At 47.6% G+C, this 22,187-nt stretch overlaps 1 protein-coding gene across 1 annotated transcript in view; it reads left to right on the top strand.

Moving 5' to 3' along the window:
* The first annotated feature begins 8,469 nt into the window (after window positions 1–8,469).
* The window catches only part of RGMA (repulsive guidance molecule BMP co-receptor a), a 31,979-nt gene continuing 18,261 nt past the window's right edge, over window positions 8,470–22,187 (top strand). Inside the window, exons 1-2 of the mRNA XM_065412353.1 lie at window positions 8,470–8,483; window positions 17,127–17,242. Of these exons, the coding sequence (XP_065268425.1) occupies window positions 8,470–8,483; window positions 17,127–17,242 (130 nt within the window). The remainder of the gene's footprint in view (window positions 8,484–17,126; window positions 17,243–22,187) is intronic.

Here is a 22,187-nt window from a genome sequence, read left to right as displayed (position 1 = left end):
GCTGAAGCCTGGTTGGACCAAGGACAGATTTGTCACCCAGTGCCCCATAGTCTTGATCCATGCAGAAGTTAACAGATTTGTTGATTAACCCCAGCTGAGCAAAGGACTAACTTACTGAGTGACAGGTTTCAGAGTGGTAGCCGTGTTAGTCTGTATCAGCAAAAACAACGAGGAGTCCTTGTGGCATCTTAGGGTACGTCTTCACTACCCACCGGATCGGCGGGTAGTAATCGATCTATCGGGGATCGATTTATCGCGTCTCGTCTAGATGCGATAAATCGATCCCTGAACGCTCTCCCCGTCGACTCCGGAACTCCACCAGGGTGAGAGGCGGAAGCGGAGTCGATGGGGGAGCCGTGGCCATCGATCCCGTGCCGTGAGGACGCGAGGTAAGTCGATCTAAGATACGTCGACTTCAGCTACGCTATTCTCGTAGCTGAAGTTGCGTATCTTAGATCGATTCCCCCCCCCCCATCCCCAGTGTAGACCAGCCCTTAGAGACTAACAAATTTATTTGGGCATAAGCTTTCGTGGGCTATAACCCAAGCTGAAGTGGGTTATAGCCCACGAAAGCTAATGCCCAAATAAATTTGTTAGTCTCTAAGGTGCCACAAGGACTCCTTGTTGTTTTTATTGAGTGAGTATCTCCTCTTCACATCCCCCTCCAAACACATTACACTATATCTCACTGGTTTACTGTGAGTTACTGAATGCAGCTAAAGCGGAACTGAGAAACAAAAGTTCCCTGTAGCTGGGTTGGTTGTTAGCGGTTTCCTGCCTTGCTGTTTGCAGTTGGCTTTGATTGGGTCCCTTCTTGTGGTCTTTGCCTGAGATCTGGACCTCAGCAGGTGGTGAGCTAAGCATCAGGCAAGGCAACAGCCCCCACTTCTACCTTGCAAGTGCCAGAGTTACTGATGAATATCCATTTAACTGGAATTAAGTATTCTCCAGACAAGCCTTTCGACTGGAGAAATTCGCTAGTTTATTCCAATAAAGATGCTAATAGTGGGGCTTTGTGAAGGGCGAGAAATTCCCATTGTCATTCAGAAGCAATTTGTAGTGGATCTGAACCCTTTGAAAAGGTGACGTGCTGGTGGCTGGGTTTGTATAATACCCAGCCCTGGTTGTCACAGCTGAACATTCTTCACCTCCATATGCTTCAGCCCTGCCCAGTGTATTCTAAGGGTGAGAAAGCACTGGAGTGAAGCGATGAGAGACACCACTCTGCTGGCACAGGGGGAAGATCATCTCTTGAGGGCTGGGGGAGGGGCTCATCAGCCATTCACAACTGGTTCCTTCAGGCTGGGCCTCTGGGAGCCGGGAAGCGGCGGGTCTCAGTGCTGCCCAACTCCCCTCGATGTCCTGGTGCCGTGCTTTCTGACCAGGACTAAGGAAGGAACAGCCGCTGCCACCCCTTTCCTAGGTCGCCTGTGGCTAATGATGTAACCCATCACACTTCTCGAGGCCCTTTGACTGAGTCCTCGCCGCTGCCCTAGGGAACTAGATTATTATTATGAGATATTAGCTATTAGCCCCACTTTGGAGATAAGGTGGAAATGAGGCACAGAGGAGGAAAGCGTTTTGCTCAAATCATCATCAGCAGAGCTGGAAATAGAACCCAGGAGTCCTGGGTCCCAGTCGAAGTTAACCCCTTTGCAAGGGTCCATCTGCACCTCAAGTAGCGCCCCTTTGTGGCAATGTTGCCAGGGGTCCTCATCTCCAGTGCCCCTGTGGTGGCCGCTTCCTTGGCCCTGTAATGGCCTCCCTCTCTCTCTCTGGGTCTGCTGTGGCCTGGCTCTCTGGCCAAGTCACATAAAGGTTCCATCTGCTTCCAGGGAACTCAAAGTCCCAACCCAAATATCATCTTCAATACGAGTCCCAAGCTGACATAGACAAAAGGTCCTTCTCCACTTGTGGGCTCAACTCATAGTTCTCTCTCTTCCCAGAGCGCTGACCCCCCAGGCTTTGTCCTGCTGGGAGTCCAGATACCACAGAAATCCCAATGGTCTTCTGCCTTCCTGGGCTTCTCTTCAGTTCCCTGTTCCTTATAGGCCTTAGCTGAGGGTTCCTCCCCAACAGGAGCCTACCCTGCTCCCTGTTCCCCAGCTGGCACAATGGCTCCAGGACTGCCTTCCTGGCACCTTCTTCCAGGAGCCCAACACAGGAGTTAGCTCTATTCCTGTGGCTCAGCTCTCCGGCCAAAGCCAGCCTTCCCCTGCAGAATCATAGAATATCAGGGTTGGAAGGGACCTCAGGAGGTCATCTAGTCCAACCCTCTGCTCAAAGCAGGACCAATTCCCAACTAAATCATGCCAGCCAGGGCTTTGTCAAGCCTGACCTTAAAAACCTCTAAGGAAGGAGATTCCACCACCTCCCTAGGTAACCCATTCCAGCGCTTCACCACCCTCCTAATGAAAAAGTTTTTCCTAATATCCAACCTAAACCTCCCCAACTGCAATTTGAGACCATTACTCCTTGTTCTGTCATCAGGTACCACTGAGAACAGTCTAGATCAGGGGTCGGCAACGTTCGGCACGCGGCTCGCCAGGGTAAGCACCCTGGCGGGCCGGGCCAGTTTTATTTACCTGCTGATGCGGCAGGTTCGGCCGATCGCGGCCCCCACTGGCCGCGATTCGCCGTCCCGGGCCAATGGGGGCGGCGAGAAGCGGCGCGGGCGAGCGATGTGCTGGCCGCGGCTTCTCGCCGCCCCCATTGTCCCGGGACAGCGAACCGCGGCCAGTGGGGGCCGCGATCGGCCGAACCTGCCGCGTCAGCAGGTAAATAAAACTGGCCCGGCCCGCCAGGGTGCTTAAACTGGCGAGCCGCGTGCCGAACATTGCCGACCCCTGCTCTAGATCCATCCTCTTTGGAACCCCCTTTAAGGTAGTTGAAAGCAGCTATCAAAACCCCCCTCATTCTTCTCTTCTGCAGACTAAACAATCCCAGTTCCCTCAGCCTCTCCTCATAAGTCATGTGCTCCAGACCCCTAATCATTTTTGTTGCCCTCTGCTGGACTCTTTCCAATTTTTCCACATCCTTCTTGTAGTGTGGGGCCCAAAACTGGACACATTACTCCAGATGAGGCCTCACCAATGTCGAATAGAGGGGAACGATCACGTCCCTCGATCTGCTGGCAATGCCCCTACTTATACAGCCCAGAATGCCGTTAGCCTTCTTGGCAACAAGAGCACACTGTTGACTCATATCCAGCTTCTCGTCCACTGTAACCCCTAGGTCCTTTTCTGCAGAACTGCTTCCTAGTCATTTGGTCCCTAGTCTGTAACAGTGCATGGGATTCTTCCGTCCTAAGTGCAGGACTCTGCACTTGTCCTTGTTGAACCTCATCAGGTTTCTTTTGGCGCAATCCTCTAATTTGTCTAGGTCCCTCTGTATCCTGTCCCTACCCTCCCGCGTATCTACCATTCCTCCCAGTTTAGTGTCATCTGCAGACTTGCTGAGAGTGCAGTCCATGCCATCCTCCAGATCATTAATGAAGATATTGAACAAAACTGGCCCCAGGACCGACCCCTGGGGCACTGCACTTGAAACCGACTGCCAACTAGACATGGAGCCGTTGATCACTACCCGTTGAGCCCGACGATCTAGCCAGCTTTCTATCCACCTTATAGTCCATTCATCCAGCCCATACTTCTTTAACTTGCTGGCAAGAATACTGTGGGAGACTGTATCAAAAGCTTCGCTAAAGTCAAGGAATAACACATCCACTGCTTTCCCCTCATCCACAGACCCAGTTATCTCCTCATAGAAGGCAATTAGGTTAGTCAGGCATGACTTGCCCTTGGTGAATCCATGCTGACTGTTCCTGATCACTTTCCTCTCCTCTAAGTGCTTCAGAATTGATTCCTTGAGGACCTGCTCCATGATTTTTCCAAGGACTGAGGTGAGGATGACTGGCCTGTAGTTCCCCGGATCCTCCTTCTTCCCTTTTTTAAAGATGGGCACTACATTAGCCTTTTTCCAGTCATCCGGGACCTCCCCCGATCGCCATGAGTTTTCAAAGATAATGGCCAATGGCTCTGCAATCACATCCGCCAACTCCTTTAGCACCCTCGGATGCAGCGCATCCGGCCCCATGGACTTGTGCTCGTCCAGTTTTTCTAAATAGTCCCGAACCACTTCTTTCTCCACAGAGGGCTGGTCACCTTCTCCCCATACTGTGCTGCCCAGTGCAGCAGTCTGGGAGCTGACCTTGTTCGTGAAGACAGAGGCAAAAAAATCATTGAATACATTAGCTTTTTCCACATCCTCTGTTACTAGGTTGCCTCCCTCATTCAGTAAGGGGCCCACACTTTCCTTGACTTTCTTCTTGTTGCTAACATACCTGAAGAAACCCTTCTTGTTACTCTTAACATCTCTGGCTAGCTGCAACTCCAAGTGTGATTTGGCCTTCCTGATTTCACTCCTGCATGCCTGAACAATATTTTTATACTCCTCCCTGGTCATTTGTTCAATCTTCCACTTCTTGTAAGCTTCTTTTTTGCGTTTAAGGTCAGTAAGGATTTCACTGTTAAGCCAAGCTGGTCGCCTGCCATATTTACTGTTCTTTCTACACATTGGGATGGTTTTTTCCTGCAACCTCAATAAGGATTCTTTAAAATGCAGCCGGCTCTCCTGGACTCCTTTCCCCCTCATGTTATTCTCCCAGGGGATCCTGCCCATCAGTTCCCTGAGGGAGTCAAAGTCTGCTTTTCTGAAGTCCAGGGTCCGTATTCTGCTGCTCTCCTTTCTTCCTGCATCCTCTGCAGTCTGTCTTCCCAGACTCCCTCAGGCTCCTTATAAGGCTGAGCTGACTAATGGCTTATCACCTAGCTCCGCCCCCTCTGCCTGGGTGGCAATCAGTCAATCACCCCACAGGAGGAGCATGTCTCTAATGCTGCGGGGCAGTTCCTTCCCTAGCAGGTGACAGGGTCATCCCATCACACCCTTGCTTTCCAGGGACCCCATACGCCCACTCATACTGACAAGATGCTCTTGATATTTCCAATAGTTCCTGATTCCAATCAGGCCAGAAAACCTGTGGAAATATATTATTTAGCTGCTTCTTTTCCCAGCCAGGTCCCAGCCCTGCATAGAAGGCAGGACGATGAGTTTTTAACAGTTAACCATCTTTTAATGGACCTCAGAAACAGTCTTGGGCTAAGGTTCAGGTTGGTTCTCATCTAATCTGAACTGGTTTGACCATTGCTAGCTTCCGGGCCCCTTCTCACCAACTCATAGCAGAGAAGCTGACCTTGCAGCAAACAGTTACATTGTGGATAGCTTGTGAGGAGAGGAATGCCCATGGTACAGCATCCGCTGCAGTGCTGAGCACTGACCAGGGATGCATTAAGCTGCTGTGATTCCTGGACAGCAGCCCTCAGCTCATGTAATGTTGACACCTCAGAGGGCCACACGTCTCTTTTGAATGAACGTGTATTTGTGCATTCTACCCAAAGGGAATTCTAACTGGATAGGAGACGTTTTTGGAGTGGCATGTGAGTATCCTTGGATTCACATGCTTCCCACATCCCATCAGCTGCCCTATATCAGTGGCTAGGCCAGTGCCCAAAGCATCCCCACGGTCTAGCCCAGGCTGCTAACCACAGGATCCATTAACTCATGGAGAGCAAAGATTTCCTCTCCTCTTCTCCCTCGATTCTCTGGTTTGTCTGGAATAACTGTCATCTCCTTTTCAGCTTGTGTTGCCCCACCATCGCGTCCATGTTCAGAAGGATGGATAGTTTTTCTTTACCAAAGAGCGAAATGCCCACTTGAAAGGACAAGAGAATTCTAATAAGTGGCTATGTCATATTGTCCACAAACTACTTCCTTGTATAACTAAGTCACCAGTCACTGATGATGACCGTGACTGATGTGAGTGCAGTGCAGAAGAGAAGAGATTGTTCTGCAGAGAGAAGGCTCCAACCTCCTGCAATGTCAATCCAGTATTTTGCATGAAGCACCAGGGACCAGATTTTCCAACAGAAGCTCAGGGCCTGATTTCCAAGACCTCAGCACCCAGGATTACGGTCAGATTTTGGAAAAAGCACAGCTCCCATTCAGGTACCTCAATGAAGCCCAGATTTTCAATAGTGCTCCACACACAGCAACTCCCATGGGTGCCAACTCCTCTGATGATGCCTAAGGTTAACAGCTAGGTAGGGGGTCAGTCAGGACCTTAGTTATGTTTTTATATCTACCTTTACCATGGTTTTTAATTATCTGACTGGAATCCACCCTGCTGTGCACACAGTTGGCCTATGGAAATGCATGTTCTCATTTCCACTCCGCACCTCTTTTCCTTGTTACACTCACTTGTTGTGTCTTGTCGTAAATTAGCCTGTAATGTCTTCAGGGCAGGCTCTGTTTTTTACTGTGTCTGTACAGTATTTAGTGCAATGAGGGTCCCTGATGAAGGGGCATCGGGATACTATGATAAAACTATGAGTTATTATTAGAGAGATGCTACTGGTTTTATGCCAGGCATCAAACTGTCCCTAGCTCGTTCACACCTGACCCAAGATTAAACTAGTCCTTGTTCAGTAGTGTCTACGTGGGAGATTCATGCTTAAAAAAAGACCTCGTTGCTCTACTGAAGCTTTGCAGCAGGGGATGTTTGTATTTGTTATTGTTAATGCATGCCCAGTTTCTAATTTGCACCCGATACACCCTCGCTCATATTGTGAAACTCGGATGCATTTCTTTTTTTGCAGACTTAATCAAGCAGTTGATAGCTGCCATTCGCGTTTGTTGCCTTCCACACTGAAACACGCTTTGCAAAGAGTGGCTACTATCTGCACACTTGCAAAGGCAACTGCATATTTAGCATGTTCGCAGCTCTGGGACTGCAGTAATTAATTGTCTGTCTGGCACACAGACTTTCGGAGCTTTGCGTTCATTCACTTTCTATTAAAAAAAGTAAAGGCAGTAATAATAACATCTAGGGAAATAGCTCAGTGTAGGCTTATTCCACGCTGGGGCCTCTCTTTAGTTCTGAATTCAGTTGGTCAGGCTCTCAACCTTGGTTACTACATGTCCCAAGGTAAAATGAGGGATCCAGGTCAGGTCTAGACCAGGTTCCTAAATATTTGGGTTTGTATGTAATTTCTTCATCGCACTGCTCCCATTGAAATCAATGGCAAAACTCTTACTGACTCCATAGGCGACAGCTTTGGTCGCCTAATGAGTTGTGTGACGGGTACAATACGTGCAGTTTGATTTAACACACGTGTATCCCATACCTGAGTGGTGAGACTGACAGCAGCAGCTCAGAGAATATTAAATCTCTATTTTACTTACAGCTTTGAATGGATTCTCTCCTCTTTTATTTATTTCCCCCCTGTCTATGGGACATAAAAGATCTACCTCTCTATGTAATTTGTCTGATTCTATCATCTGGAACAAAGCACTGGTTTCTCTTTTCTCTCCCGGCTGCACTCCTTCATCTGTACTGTTCGCTTCTCTTTTCCCAGCTAGGAAAATGTGAAAATAGAAAATCAACTTGCCCAAGCATGTTGGGGTTTATTTGCTTTACCCAATACATTATCTACAATGCATGCATACATTAGCAGAACTATCCTCTAGACGATCCTTTCTGTACTCCCTCCCACTCTGTGTGTTAAGAAAACACCACAGAGAGAGATGACAACTGTGTGTTGTGCATGTGTGTATGCACGTACTCACCACACACAACATACACACATACAGTATGTGTATCTGGGATTATCATTTCCCCCAGGAAATAACCATTTCCAACTCTCTTTTTTCCTGGGACCATGTCAGATTTTTGCTCCTCCTCTGAGCTGCAGGTGGACAATCCTAACTATTTCAGGGCAGAAATGGAAAGCTGCCAGATCTAAACCCTACAGGAATGAACCCTGGGTGGGCAGGGTCCTGTGTATTCACTTCCCCCGTTTGTTTGCCTGCATCCTAATTTCCTGTCCACTGTTAATTACTTTCTTTCTTCTGCTGACCCCCCCACCCCATTCCCATCCCTGTGATTGTGGATTACTGGGGCGCACACCCACAGACCAGCTCTCTCCCCCTCCTCTTCGCCTTGCACTGAGCTGCCTCTGTTTTCCATCCCCCCTTTTGCATGCTAACTAACCTACTCACACCAGCACACGGAGCCTTTGCAGAAGGGGGGAGGGGGGGTGTGCCTGCCTGTCTATCTGCTTCGTTTTATCTCCCAGGCTGAGTGATCTGCTTGGGAAATCACTTTCCTTTCACACCCTGCACTGGCTCAGCCAGTCTCTCGCAGACATGCAGCTGGAGAGGAAGATGCTGCTCTCCCTGCCCTGCTGCTGAAGAGAGGGGCGAGCTGTTAACCCTACAGGGGGGCTCTTTGGGAAGGGAGGGGGGTTGCCCTTTTGCGGACAATCCCACGATCTCCCCCCTCCCGGTCCTGCCAGCGTCCATCTGCCCCTCCCTACCACTAACACCCTCCCCCCCAGCGGGCTGGAGGGGCTCATGCAGCCGATAAGGTAAGCACCAAAGCCGGTGAGGTTGAGGGGAAGTGGATTGGGGGGGGGAAGGCACCAACTCCTGGGGTCTGTTCCCTGCAACAAAGGGCCCCCCCCCGCCCAAGGAATCCCTGTGCACCTTCGCTTGCTTCCTTCTTAACCTGCTTTGGGGTTGCTACCTGGACTCTGTTTCCGGCATGATGTGTCCCCCCCCTTTCCCTCCCTAATTGCCTTTTGATTTGCTTCTTAACCAGGTGCTCTTTCTGCCTTCGGACCTGTTGAGAATCTGGGGCGTTCCGTTCTGATCCTCTGTAGAGTTTCTCACTCAACTTGTAAATGCTCATTCTGTGCTTTGATTCTTTCTCTTCATTGCATGCTCTGGGTATGTAGAGAGAGAGAGAGAGAGACGTTTTCCTATCTACTATGATTTAAAATACAGAATGTTTTCAAGATCAAACTAGCGCGTTTGACAGCTATCCGGGCACCATGGGAATGAGAGCCAAAGAAGTACCGAGAGAGAGAGAGATGGATAACTATATAGGTAGGCTAAAGCAAACATTACATTCATCTCAGAGGGCTAGATTCTGCTACCTTTACTGGTGATGAGTAATACCTTACTCAACAAAAAGTCCCACTGATTTCAGTGGGTAATAAGGCATTAATCAATGTCAGGATGGCAGACTATAGCCTTGAGTTAGGACATTTTAAAACCACCAACGAGGTTGCAAAACATCCTCTTTAAGTGTTGTTTTCATTCAGGGACTTGCCTGTTGTTATATGTATTCAAGGAAAGCATGTTGTGTTTGCAAGACAGGTGCTTTTTGTTGTGGTGGTGGTTCTTGGGCAGGAGATGAAAGTTTGGTGTTGTTTTGATGTGATTCTTGATTGCTGCCTGTTGGAGTAATTGTATTGCAATTGCTCAGAGGTAGAATCAATTTCCCCAAATTGAGATTTTAATGGGAGTTTGCAAGCTGATGTTATGTCATGTGGTTTAAGGCAGCGTTGGGTTGCATTTATTTTATACATTGGATATTTTTGCAAACTGTTTAGGGAAAACAGCGCCACCTAGCGGGACGAAACGAACCCTGAGCTCTATTTAATCCCGGGAGAGCGCACATGTGCTTATTCCCTACTCAAAAAATACAGCCTTCATCCAATTGCATCCTCTGTAGGGAGTATGACGGGTTTGGAAAATCCAGAGGGATAGAGTCATTGGGATTTTTACTAGCCTCATTTTTTGTAACGATTTATTTTCCTGGGAGATATTCAGGTAGTTTTTTAAAGTTTTTAAAAATGCATAGTGACAACATCTACTAGACTGTACATCTGTTAGTCTATAAGGTGCCACAGGTCTCTTTGTTGCTTTTTACAGCTCCAGACTAACACGGCTACCCCTCTGATTCTAGACTGTCCTTAGTGTTTCATAACTGAAAGCAGAAATGGCATGGTGTGGTGGATCACATTTCTAGGCATCATCTTCAGGAATCCACACTAGACAACCTAAGTGGGATGGTACAGTGTTGCCACATAAAGTCAGAAGGCACCTTAAAGAGCATCTCCTGCAGGCTCCTGCTTGCTCTGTGCCCCTCCTAAACTCCTACTTTCTCCAGCCACAGTATACTGGTGATCTAGCCTTCAGGAAAATTGGTGTCTCCATCCCAGCTGTTCCACAGAAAGACCTGTTACCTTTTATTGATCAGAGCTAGGAGAGGTCCTTAGACATCCTGTTTGGATGGGGAGAGGCGGATTAGACAAATATATTTGTAGGAACTCTTGCAATTTCTAGTGACAAAAGTGGATTTTAGAAGCAGCAGGGAAAGAAGAGGCAGCATTATTGTCCAATTATACTAAATTGATTTCTCTCTGTTCTGACAGAAAAGCAAAACAGGGTTGAAGAGCCCTTCTGTTTATTTTTTGGCAGTTAGAAGTTACCCAGATTTTCAATTGAGCCACACACAGTTCACCAACAGCCATGAAACTTGCTCACAGACATGACCACCTATTAGTCCAATTGTTGATTAGAGCTTCACTCAGATGTGAAATAGATGCAATAGGAATGTTGTTTGGGATTTACTCCGGTAGGAGATGGGGACGAAGGCGGAGCTCCCTGCAGAGAACTAAATATACAGAAGAAGAATTCCAGCCGCTCTTCTAAACACTTCAGAACAAGGAGAGGTTATATTATGTGATGTGTGAGATTCAAGCCTAGCCCCACAATATGTTGCAAACAAATTAGGGGGAGGAAGGAGTTGAATGTCACCTGTCACACAAGGGGGGGGGGGTGAGGTAACATCTTTGGACCAACTTTTGTTGGTGAAAGAGACAAGCTTTTGAGTTTACACAGAGCTTACTCAGGACCTGAAGAAGAGCTCTGTGCAACCTCGAAAGCTCGCCCTTTTCACCAACAGAAGTTGGTCCAATAAAAGATATGACCTCACCCACCTTGTCTCTCTAATACCCTGGGACCCACACCGCTACAACTACACTGCAAACAAGTTGACGTGACAAGTTTTATTCTATTGAAAATATCCAGCTCATTTTGCTTTCTTTTGCGGGTAGGAATGAAGGATTTCTCATACATTCCTCCTCCCTGCCTAACTTGATCATTATTGCATTACGAATTGACAAGCCATTATATTTGCACTAGTTGCTTTGGGTGATCACTTCATGTAGCGATCCCAAAATATCTTTACCCTCCTCATGAGGTTTTGAAAAGCTTAATTGATTTGTAAAGGGCTTTGAGATTCTTGGATGGAAGGTGCTGTATAAGAGCAAAGTATTTTATTTATTGGTGGGGGCATTACAAAACCTTAATAATCCAAAACTGACACCTAACAGTGTCCCTTTAAAGAGTCAGACTACTGAGTCCAGGATTCATATAAGCAGATGTATATTTAGATTGCCCAACCACCAAAAACTCAGCTGTTGCAACGAAGAATCCTCTTTGCTCTTTGCCAAGCAACAGTCAGCCTGCATGCTTCTCTTCAAAGCCTCTTTCAGATACCATCTCCTCTGACCTACCCCATTAAGATACTGTAACTACCATGCCCAATGCACTAATGAAGCCTGCAATCGAATACCTTCCCTATTAGTTTCTATACACGGATTTTTCAGGGCAGGAAAACATGTTAGCAGAGCAGCATTTTGAGACACTTATCCAGCTGCTACCTAACGTCTAAGGGTCTAAATGTTAATCAAATGGGAGTTACTGCACACATCCACACTTTGAGAGAGACTGCAGTGTAGCGGTAATTAAATGTAGGGTACAGACAGTTCTTGTTTAAAAAATACTGCAGTGTTCTCCATCTAATCACCATCTTGCAAACTCTATAGGTTTGGATCCTTACTGCAAGAAAGATACAGTGTTGCTGGCTTTTTTAAAAAATAAGGGAATCCTCCAAAGCACAAGCATTGGCTTGATTTGCATGCTCATTTTAAAATCACTTGTCAATCTTTCCCAGAGCTTCATTGATCTTTTTTCTCTCCAAAGAGTCAATGCCCCCTTCCCTCCCCTTTTCCATCGGCTTTTGGAATTGATCAGGATTCTGTTGTTTAAACCAAATCCCAATACATGTTGTTAGGGTGACTGGACCTCCCGATATTAGGGACTTTGTCTTATATATGCAACTAGACCCCCTTTATTTTTCACACTTGCTATCTGGCCACCCTACATGATGTAGAAGCACCTTTCATATTCAGATTCCTGTGGCGGGATAGGTCAAGAAAAGCTGCTCTTTCTCTGCAGCGCAGGAGGGAAACACACCCGCCAACCTGAACACATGTAATCCCGGGAACCCTCATGCCTCAATGGCTGTTATTAGAATTATGTGTATGGCAGTAGCACCAAGAGGCCCCCCAGAACAGTGCCCTGTTGGGTTAGGCTCTATATGAACATATAGTAAAAAGCAGCCCCTGCCCCAAAGAACTTAAATTTAAAACGAGACGCAACAAGTCAGCCAAACAAATAGGCAGGGAAGGTGGGATAACAAGCAAGGCCAATCAGCAAGGGGTGGGCAGTGAGCTACTCTATGGTCACCCTGTGCCAATGGGGAGATCCTGCAAAATGGGTATGGGAGAAATATGTCTGTTTCAGAGCTGTGTGCTGTCCCCTCTAGTTTTTTGCATTGCAGATAGTCACTGTCCTTTGGGGCTGGTCGGAACATGGGATCTTCTCATATGGGAATCTTCTAGATTTTAGGTTGGCCTTAGTCCTTCTAATCAGCTTTGAGATTGATGAATAACTTGGTTATTTTTTACTATTGCCCATCATTCATGGTATTCACATTTGGCACCAAAACCATTCACTAGTCCAAATACTCCAGCACTCAGTGTGTTTAGAGACATGTCCATACACACATCATCTCTCTCGTCTTCATTCACCTTCATTTGGTAGCTACACATTTGGGGTTCATTCTAATCACATGGAAACACTGGGAAATTGATAAGTAAGTTCCGAAAATCTCTCATCAGTAGCTGTATAAATGTCCATGTATGTGTAATGTCGATAATACATGAGTATCGGATACCAGGCTTATAAACTACAGGCTTTTACAGCCCTAGATATTAAATGGTGGTTCATGAACTGAAATGATACCATGCACTGTTACAAAAGATTATATCATACTTGCTGTTTTGGGGCCCAATTCTTCACTCGTTGAAGTTAATCAGAGTTTTGCCATTGGTTTAAATGGGAGCAGAATTGTGCTCTGAAAACTTTCATCCCAGGCTCCCAAAGCACTTGGCAAACATCAGTTGATTAAGTTTTCCAGCCCCTGTGAGGAGGTAACTGAGGCATAGAGCAGTGAAGTTGCTGTCTTAAGGTTCCTAGATACTAAACTGAATGGTAAATAAAGTCATAGTGGTTAGATAGATTGGTGGATAAAGGCCACAGTCAGTCCGTTTTTGTGAGAGCCAAGAATAGTTCCCCTACTCTAACCACTAGCTACAGGCAGCAGAAAGTCTTCAAAGGCCCAGTTCTATTTCCATTGGCTTCAGTGGCAGCAGATTCAGGTCCATTGGCTTCAAGGGTAGATTTGGCCCCTGTCCTTGGTATTGTAGGAGCCTCTGATTAGCTGATCCTTTTTTAATAACCAAAGAATTAGCACTGAATTCATCCAGGTTGTGAGCCTATGGAAATCAATGGAGTTACATCAGGGATACATTTGGCACTTAGAGGGTCAGGCAACACTTAGTCCATTTCTCACTCCACTGTGGCTACACAGGGTTGGAGTCTCCCCAGGGTGAGTGCTTTGCCACGGGTCATCCTGTCTTCCATGAGATACATAAACCAGAGATCCTGCCTGCTAGCACTGATTTAAATCCTACGGACACTTTTATTCAGGGGCTAGGGTGTGTTAGCCCTAGCATCCTGTTCTAATTCCAGTTCAGATCACAATATTCTACTACCCTACAAGCTCCCAGCAGCCCGCTGGATCGAGGATGCCTCTTTGCTCCCTGTACGAAGCTGTTGTACAGCATTATTGTGTTCTACCTCACAGTGGCTGCATTTCTGTGGTGGATGAAGTGTTCCCTGTGTGTTGTTTGTAAAAAGCTTAGGGATCCTTTAGGGTGAAAGGTGCAATCTAAAACGTGAGATCCTTGTTGGCGACAGCATTTAGGCTTTAGGAAGAAAAGAAATAAGGGAGAATGCAGTCAGTATCCCCTCCCAATTCATTTCAAAGGTAGATGCCTAGATTGTCTCCCTTAGGCAAAGTTCAGATCCCAAATTTCAAACAATTTGGGGATGCTAGGATCCAGGTCTTTGGTTCAACTCATTACAAAGGTAGAGGTCATTTGCAAAATGTGGAACTGGATCCAGAGTGGAACTTCAGAAACATCCGTATTTTGGGCCTGTTTAGACCAATGTGTAGTTTTCACCAATGAAAGCGGCTGCCTTCAGTTGTGCACAAACAGCACTCAAACATGCAGCTAAGCCTAAATGTGTCCGGGGAGGTGGGGAGGGAAACGGGAAGGTTGCGAACTGGAGTCAGTAGAACCAGATATTTGTTTTGTGGCAGCACAGTTTTCACTGACCTGAAGGCTGAAGCTTCATGTGGGTCCGTTTTTAATCTCTTTCCCTGCTCAGGCTGATCCTGAAGCCGTTCTGCACACAAACCTCCCATTGACTTTAGTGCGCATCCGAATGTGCAGGCTCCAGGATCAGAACGGCGGGAAATGGTGGTGGTTCAAACTCACAGCCGACTGCAGCCCTTTTGTGAAGTGGACAAGGCCCCTCGCTCGCAACTGTGCTCTTTTGATTCCACACAGAATCACCTTCACCTTTATTCCTAGTACAGCCTGGATAAAAATCCAGTGCTTCAGCCATAGGTGTAGTTTGACTTCTATATTTGGGGGGGCAGCTCCAGTCAGGCCAACGGGGCTGCACATGGGGAGGCAAATTCCATGCCTGCCCCAAGCTTGCAGTTTGGGGGGGCAGTACCCCCCACATACACTACACATATGGTTTCAGCCCACACAGCTGTTTGGAGTATTGGAAACTCAAAACCCCACAACTTCACACAATAGACAAATGGAGATATTTGACAAACTTGCGTCTCAAAATATGTGATCTTATTGCAGCCTCTTCACTTCACCCCAGGCAGGATTTTTTTTTAAAGCTGAGGCCTGGTCTACACCTAAAACTTAGGTCAACCTAGCTACATCACTCTGGGCGGTGAAAAATTTTGCCACCTGTGAGCTGTAGTTAGGTTGAGGTAACCCAACTGTAAACGCAGCTAGGTCAAGGGAAGAATTCTTCCATCCACATAGCTACTGTTTTTCAGAGAGGTGGATTACCTGCATCGATGGAAAAACCCTTCCCATCGGCACTACAGTGGCATGGAAAGTTAAGATGAATTAACTAAAATTGTGAAGTTAAAGTGCATCAAACCCCTGTGCAGATGCTCTGATTCAGAATGACAGTGGCCTTAGTTCATTGTAGTTTGAACCTGTTTCAAGGAAAGTGTTTTTGCTATAAGCAAAGGAGTGAATTTAAACGAATCTAGTTATACGGTATGATTCTCCTACAGAGATACTCTTAAGAGCGGCATTCTTTGGTTTAGCCACCCCTTCCCAAGTGACATAAACTAAACTGAAGAAAATCACTCTTATTGGAATAAGAGTGTCCACATGGGGGGTTACGCTGGTACAACTAGACCTGTATGGCTATATCAGTATAATGGGTAAAACTCTCCCAGATAGATAGGGACAAGCTGAATATCAGCAACAACTTCTTGACAGTGAGATCTGTTAGGCTGCAGTATAGTTATCCTATGGAAGTTCTGGAAGAGTATTTGGTTGGCTATTTAACATTGGTCTTGAGAATACACCAGTAAATGTATGATAGGGATCTATCCTTCATTGGTCGGGAGCTCGACTAAGTGACTTAATAGAGCATTTCCATTTCTAACATCTATCAGACTAATGACATGAAGCTATGAAATGTGCTCCATGTGTGTTTCTGAGTCATATGGGCTTACTTCACTTCTGTTAATGCAGCTGTGGAAGAGCGAGCTGGATTCTGTTGTGAAACACGTACGCCTACAGCAAACTGTCAGCTGGTTTCTGATGGCAGAATGCTCATTGCCAGTGACAAGGGGTGACAGTATCCTTTAGTGGACTGAGCACAGGGCTGGGAACCAGAAACTCCTATGTCCTCTTTCTCTGCCATAGACTCAGTGGGTGACCTTGGTTAAATTATGTAAGCTCTCAGGCCCAGATCCTCAATGGGATTTAGGAGCCTAAATCCCTTTGAGGAGCTGGACCTCCATGCCTCAGTTTCCCCCTTACTACAAGGGAGGTAATGATCCTTCCCCTTCCCTCCGGGGGCTACACCAGTTACCCTTTGTGCAGCCTTTTGAAAACCTAAGTGCTGTGTCAGTGCCCAGCGTGGCTGCCTCACTAGGTAGGCGGCAGAGGAAACCCTGCTGGATTTTCAGATCCCAGGCACTTGCTGGCAGCTAGAAAAAAAACAAACAGTATTTTTTGGTGACTGGCAAACCAAACTGTGAAATGGCTGGGAGCGAAATCCGGGACCCAGCACTGTCCCTTTTACAGTCAGTTCCGCTGTAAGTACAGAAGGAAGCCTGATCCCCAGACAGGCAGAGCCAGTCCAGCCTAGCCAGTCTCTGGGTGTGTTTCTCTTTCCAGAGGGGTGTTCTGGGGGTTAGGGGTTTCTGTGGTTAGTTCTTTAGTGTAACCGGCCTCTCTCTCTCTCATTGCTCTAGACTAGTGCATGGAATGAATTAATTCCTCCGCCTCTTTCTTCCTCCCACCCTCCTGCTTCAGAGCGCTGCTTGGCTGTAACAGGAGCCTGCCTGGCCTGGGAGGCGGAGACGCTGGCTCCTGACTGGAGGAAAGGAAGAGCTCAGTAGACATTGGAAGGCAGCGGGGATGATTGATGGTTTGGACTGTTTTGTAAGGGGGAAAGGAGAGAAGAAGAAGAAGAAGAGAAAAAAAAGTCTGTGTAATTTCAGTGCAGAGGCGACTGGAGCCTGCCAGCTAGGGCTCCCTGCCCTGCCCAGCCAGACAGACTCTCGCTCGCTGGGGGTCTGAGGGATTCTTTTCAGTTTCTCTCCTTCCTTTCGATTGATTTATTTTTCCCTTTATTTTTCTTCCACTCTCTCTCTCTCTCTTTTTTTTTTTTTTTTTAAACTCTTCTTCCAGGGAGAGGATAGTGGTTAAAGCTCGAGCTGGATGGATGGGTATGGGGAGAGGGGCAGGATCCACAGCCCTGGGATTCTTCCAAATCCTCCCTGTCTTTCTCTGCATCTTCCCTGCAGGTAAGGAACAGCCCCTTGGGTTGAAGACTTTTCGTACAAAGCCTTTGCTGGCAGTTTCAGTTACCCCCTGTCTGGGGGCCTCTCTGTCTCTCTCTCCCTCTCTGCAGCAGTTCGCCACATGTTTAAAAGCTTTCAGCACAAACCCCCTCGTGTTTTTTTCTTCCTTGACCTCTGATTCTGTCTGTCGCTGGTGCCTCCACAGACCTTGTCCCTCCAGGAGGGAGGTGATCCGAGTGGATAAATAGGGAGACGCGAATGCGATCAGAGCATTGTTATTAAGAGGCAGAAAATATCTCCCCTCCTGGCGTCTCAGGCAGGCTAGTCTAGGTTTGCCGTGTGCAGTGGAAGAAGGGAAAAAGTGACCAGGGAAATATCTACTAAATGCCAGGTTGTGCCCATTGACTGGTTGCATGCGCTCAGCTGGTGGGGAACTATAGAAGTTGGCTTCAAGTCTGAAATATTCCTTGTGCTTTTAAAAAGCGAGGCTGTGATAAGGGACTGAATCTTGAGCTGTGATTTGGGGGGGTCAGGCTTAGCACTCATGCAACCTCTGGCCATCTGAAGGGATGTTTAAATACACACACAGGCATACACATTAATGGTCCTGATCCACTGCTCCTATCACTGCAGCTGGACCCCAGCGTGACCTCGTTTGTTTCGAGGGAGTTGCACTGGGATAAAACTGGAGTAACACACCGGTGAATCCGACCCAACAGCGTTGGGATGGAGGGGGTCATCACACATTCCCTCCTTTCCCGAACCAGCCTGGCCGTGGTTGGGTTTTTTGCACTGCCTGCCTCCTCTGCTGGGCCATTGCTCAGTTAGAAAACTTCACTTCGCTGGGGTTGAAGAGGTTGCTCCTGTCACAGGGTAAAAGCAAGTCAGATGGCCCCGCAAGGGTCTGATTCCCCTTCCCAAAGCCTGGCACCCCCCCATTACCGCTTCCCCTGCGCGCACACCTACATACACTTGCAGCTATTGCTAATCTTTCTGTTTGATAACATTTGAGGGCCACCCTCTGCCTTACCCCGGTTTGTTTGTATTGTGTCAGAAAAGGAGAGAATTTCAGAATTACAGCTGAAAACGCCATCTGTTTCCAATGAATCCCCCATAGTTTTTCACAATGTTTTTGGCAGATCTGTGCCTGCAAATTCCTTCGAGCCGTGAGTGCTTGTTTTTGTTGGGGGAGGGGAAACCAACTCCACAGAGGCAGATTTGTTCCTTCCAAAACTCTCCAGTTTCTTTACCTCTTTTTTTTTTTCATTTGAGGGGAGGGGTGGGGGGGGGGAGAAAAAGAAAAGCCCTAAAGTTAAATCCCCTGTTTTATTTTTTATAGCATTTCTCCCTTTTCTATTGCCCATGCATTTCTTTGGCACTATCTAAATCTCTTAAGCTATGTCTCTAACACATGCAATAAATAAATAAATTAACCACCTCCCTGATACAGTAAAATAAACCCCTTCGTTGAAATATTAGGATCAACATGTCCACCTAGTTCTCCCTGGTCACTGGGATATTTTAGCCCCAAGAAAACTGAATGCAGAGATTCACATTGTGGGGAGCTTTTGATCAGATCTGATACATGTTGTTTAAGTTCTTTACGCAGCCTTCGAGTCAAAGTGCTGGGGCTGAGTTTGCCATGCAAGAAAGAACTTGATATTAGAGCTGTGTGTTTGTGTTTTGTTTTTAATTCTCCCCTCAACAGCCAAATATATTTCAAGGAACTGGCAAAACTGGGTAATCAAGACCCACTGTGAACTGCTAAGAGGAGTTTGGGCACAAATCTAGACCATGCTCCTCATTCATTATGCTTGTCCCTCGCTCTGCATTTTAATAGGGGTCCACAAGGTAGGAGGAAGAAAAAGGGGTGTCTGCACCTGGGTGTCTCCCCCCTTCTCTCCATTCTGCCTCCTGCTAATTCACATCTCAGCAGCACATAGTAAAGAGGTGCTGTAACCCTGATGGAGTCTTAAAACTGCTTCTAAAAGTTACAGCCTGTTTTAGAGGGGCCGTGCTGAGCGCTGCTCCCAGCCTGTCCCGACAGAGCGCTCGGTGTGTGAGCTGAGTGCCCCACCAAGCCCTGCACTTTTTCTTGATTTTTTTGCTTTTAATGAAACATTCAGATCTCCCGGTGCTTTGACCCTAGTGGCTTGCCCTGAGTTCCTCCTCATTTGCACCATGGGACCAGATTTTCCTCTCACCCCAGCATGGCTCATTGTGGAGTTGCACTGGTACAAAACAGCCGGTGGGAGAATCAGACCAAATCCTGACATTTTGTATTCCCTCTTCCCTACGCAAATCTCCTACGGAGGAGTCTAGGGGTCAGATTTCCCAAGGATCTAGGCTCAATTTGCAAGTGCTCAGCCCTCATTATTAGGGCCTTGTTTCTAAAAGTGCTCAGTATCCGGTAGCTCCCGTTTGCAGCCCTTAGGGTAACGTATGTGGCACTCAGCACCCCCTGTGCTGAGCTCTTGTTAAAATCCAGCCCTTTATTTCAGGGCCTAAATGGGAGCTGAACTGTATTGAAAATCTGGCCCTATGAGTTTTGCCTAAGAAGGACTCCTGGGTTTGTCCCCTGTACCACACTCTGTAGGAAGCTGCTGTTGCTTTTGGGTCTAGCTGAGAAGCCGATCCAGTTCCCCTTGATGAGGTGACCCTGATATTTGCTGTAATAAGCCCCTTTCTCCAAGGAGTGGGAATTAATGCCTCCAATCCATCCAGGCAGTGTGGTTTATTCCAGATAAGGATCCAGGCCTATTGGAGGTTTATCAGATAGGTTGATAAATGGCTTTTGTCTCTTAGCTGCAGTGAGGGATGTGATCTCAGCACTAAGCTGAAACTGAGAAGGGGGGCTTAGAGGTTGTTAAAACAACACCTTCTAAACCCTTAAAGTGACAGCGCTTGGAGTATTCCCATTCCTGGGGAGATATGGCAGAGTGGCCACAGGGATGGCTCTTGTGTTAGGTGTTATAATGGAGAAGAGTGACAGGACTCAAATGTAGAGCTGGAAGTATTTTGGCTTCACAGGTTTCTTGCTGTGCTGAAGCAGGTCTCTTATTTGGAATGGGGAGTTTTGAACGATTGCCGCTGAGAATCATATTGGGGCTAAAAGGAGGTGCCTTGTTTTTAAATGCACATGGTGTGGGCTTTTTTCATGGGAATTGCCTCTCTTTAATTCCAAGCCCCTGGTTAATAGGAACCGGGAGACGTTATGGGGAACTTTGGGTTTATAATAGCAGCAGCTGAGGTTTTCTTCTTCTGTGGCATGAACAGCTGCACCACGTCAGACGTGCACATAAAAGTGATCATAGAGCTATGCAGTCATAAAAACTTCTTTACCCGGGGGCTTAGTGGGTTTCTGCACCAACCTGCTACCTCTAGAGACCTGGGCCGAAATGCTAGGTCAGGCTACAGCAGGGGTCGGCAACGTTCGGCACGCAGCTCGCCAGGGTAAGCACCCTGGCGGGCCGGGCCAGTTTTATTTACCTGCTGACGCGGCAGGTTCAGCCGATCGCGGCCCCCACTGGCCGCGGTTCGCCGTCCCAGGCCAATGGGGGCGGCGAGAAGCCACGACCAGCACATCGCTCGCCCGCGCCGCTTCTCGCCGCCCCCATTGGCCCGGGACGGCGAACCGCGGCCAGTGGGGGCCGCGATCGGCCGAACCTGCCGCGTCAGCAGGTAAATAAACTGGCCCGGCCCGCCAGGGTGCTTACCCTGGCGAGCCGCGTGCCAAACGTTGCCGACCCCTGGGCTACAGTGACAAAAAGTTTTAGGGTTTCTCATCCAAATCCCTGAGGGACACATCACTTAAATCACCACACTCTTTGGCTCGGTTGCGCACAATTGTCAGTCTTGTCTCAGCACAGGCCCAGGACTCGAATAATGGGGGTGTTGCTGTGGGTTCGCCTGGAGGTGCATTGGCAGAGCCGAGGGGGTGTCAAGGACTAGAAGAGCAGGGGGATGCTGCAGGTTTTGCTCTTTTTTGCTTTGTTGTTTGACAGAGCTGTGGGCAAGCGACCCAGAACTGGACTAGCAGAAGGGGCTGCAAGTCAGGACTGAGGTGCATCAGCGAAGCTGCGTGGAGAACCCAGGACTGACATATCAGCCATCGGTTTGCAGGGGGTGTGTGTGTCAGGATTGAGGGGTTTTGGCAGCGCAGTGGTGGGAGTGAGAACTGATGGGCACTGACAGAGGATTTGGGGTTGAAATATATGGGGTGCTGCAGGTCAGGATTGAGTTGCATTGCACCCACACTGTGCCTGGCTCTACAGGCTGTTAGTCCCTTTTTTTCATGAGGACTAAATTCACTCATAAATGCTTTTAAAAGGCTTTGTAACCTACAATTGACAAATATTGTAATTAAGAGCAGGAGTCCCATAACCTGGCCATTTTTTTTTGTGTGTGTGCGTGAACTGTAATAACAATAACGGGGATTTCAATTGTAACCTCAAGATTTCTTTGCACTCGAGCGCAATCTTGCTCACAAAATCACCGCTCCACCCGCAGAAGTTTCTGTAGCGAGGAGGGAGAATTGAATTATGTCCAATTGCAAAACCAGATGCCATCCCTTCGATGAAGTCATAGGGTTTTTACTGCAAAAGAACAAGCTGGCTCCCTATGCACAAGTAGCCATCTAAGTGCAGACTGAGCAGCTCTGTCTAATGTCCTGCACATGGCTACAGGGAGCTGCACTTGGGGAGGGAGAATGCAAGTCTCTACAGAGGTGAGATCAGTGAGTTCGTCAGGGTGGAGCATCGGCTGGGTTTTTGGGGGAGCTGAAAGGCCCAGTCTTGATCCCATGGTAGTTTTGCCATTTATTTTCATGGGTGCCCGATTGGGCCCTAAATGTGTGGTCATATCTGGGGAGTAGGACAGATAATGTATTTCACTTGAGTCATGACTGTTCTACGGAATAACCCACCAGGAAGGGGGCTCTGTGTCGTAA

Source organism: Emys orbicularis, chromosome 10 (genome assembly GCF_028017835.1).
Source record: "Emys orbicularis isolate rEmyOrb1 chromosome 10, rEmyOrb1.hap1, whole genome shotgun sequence".
Taxonomy (NCBI): Eukaryota; Metazoa; Chordata; order Testudines; family Emydidae; genus Emys; species Emys orbicularis.
Note: the sequence above shows the minus strand (reverse complement) of the source record. Positions and strands in the feature narration are given on the sequence as shown.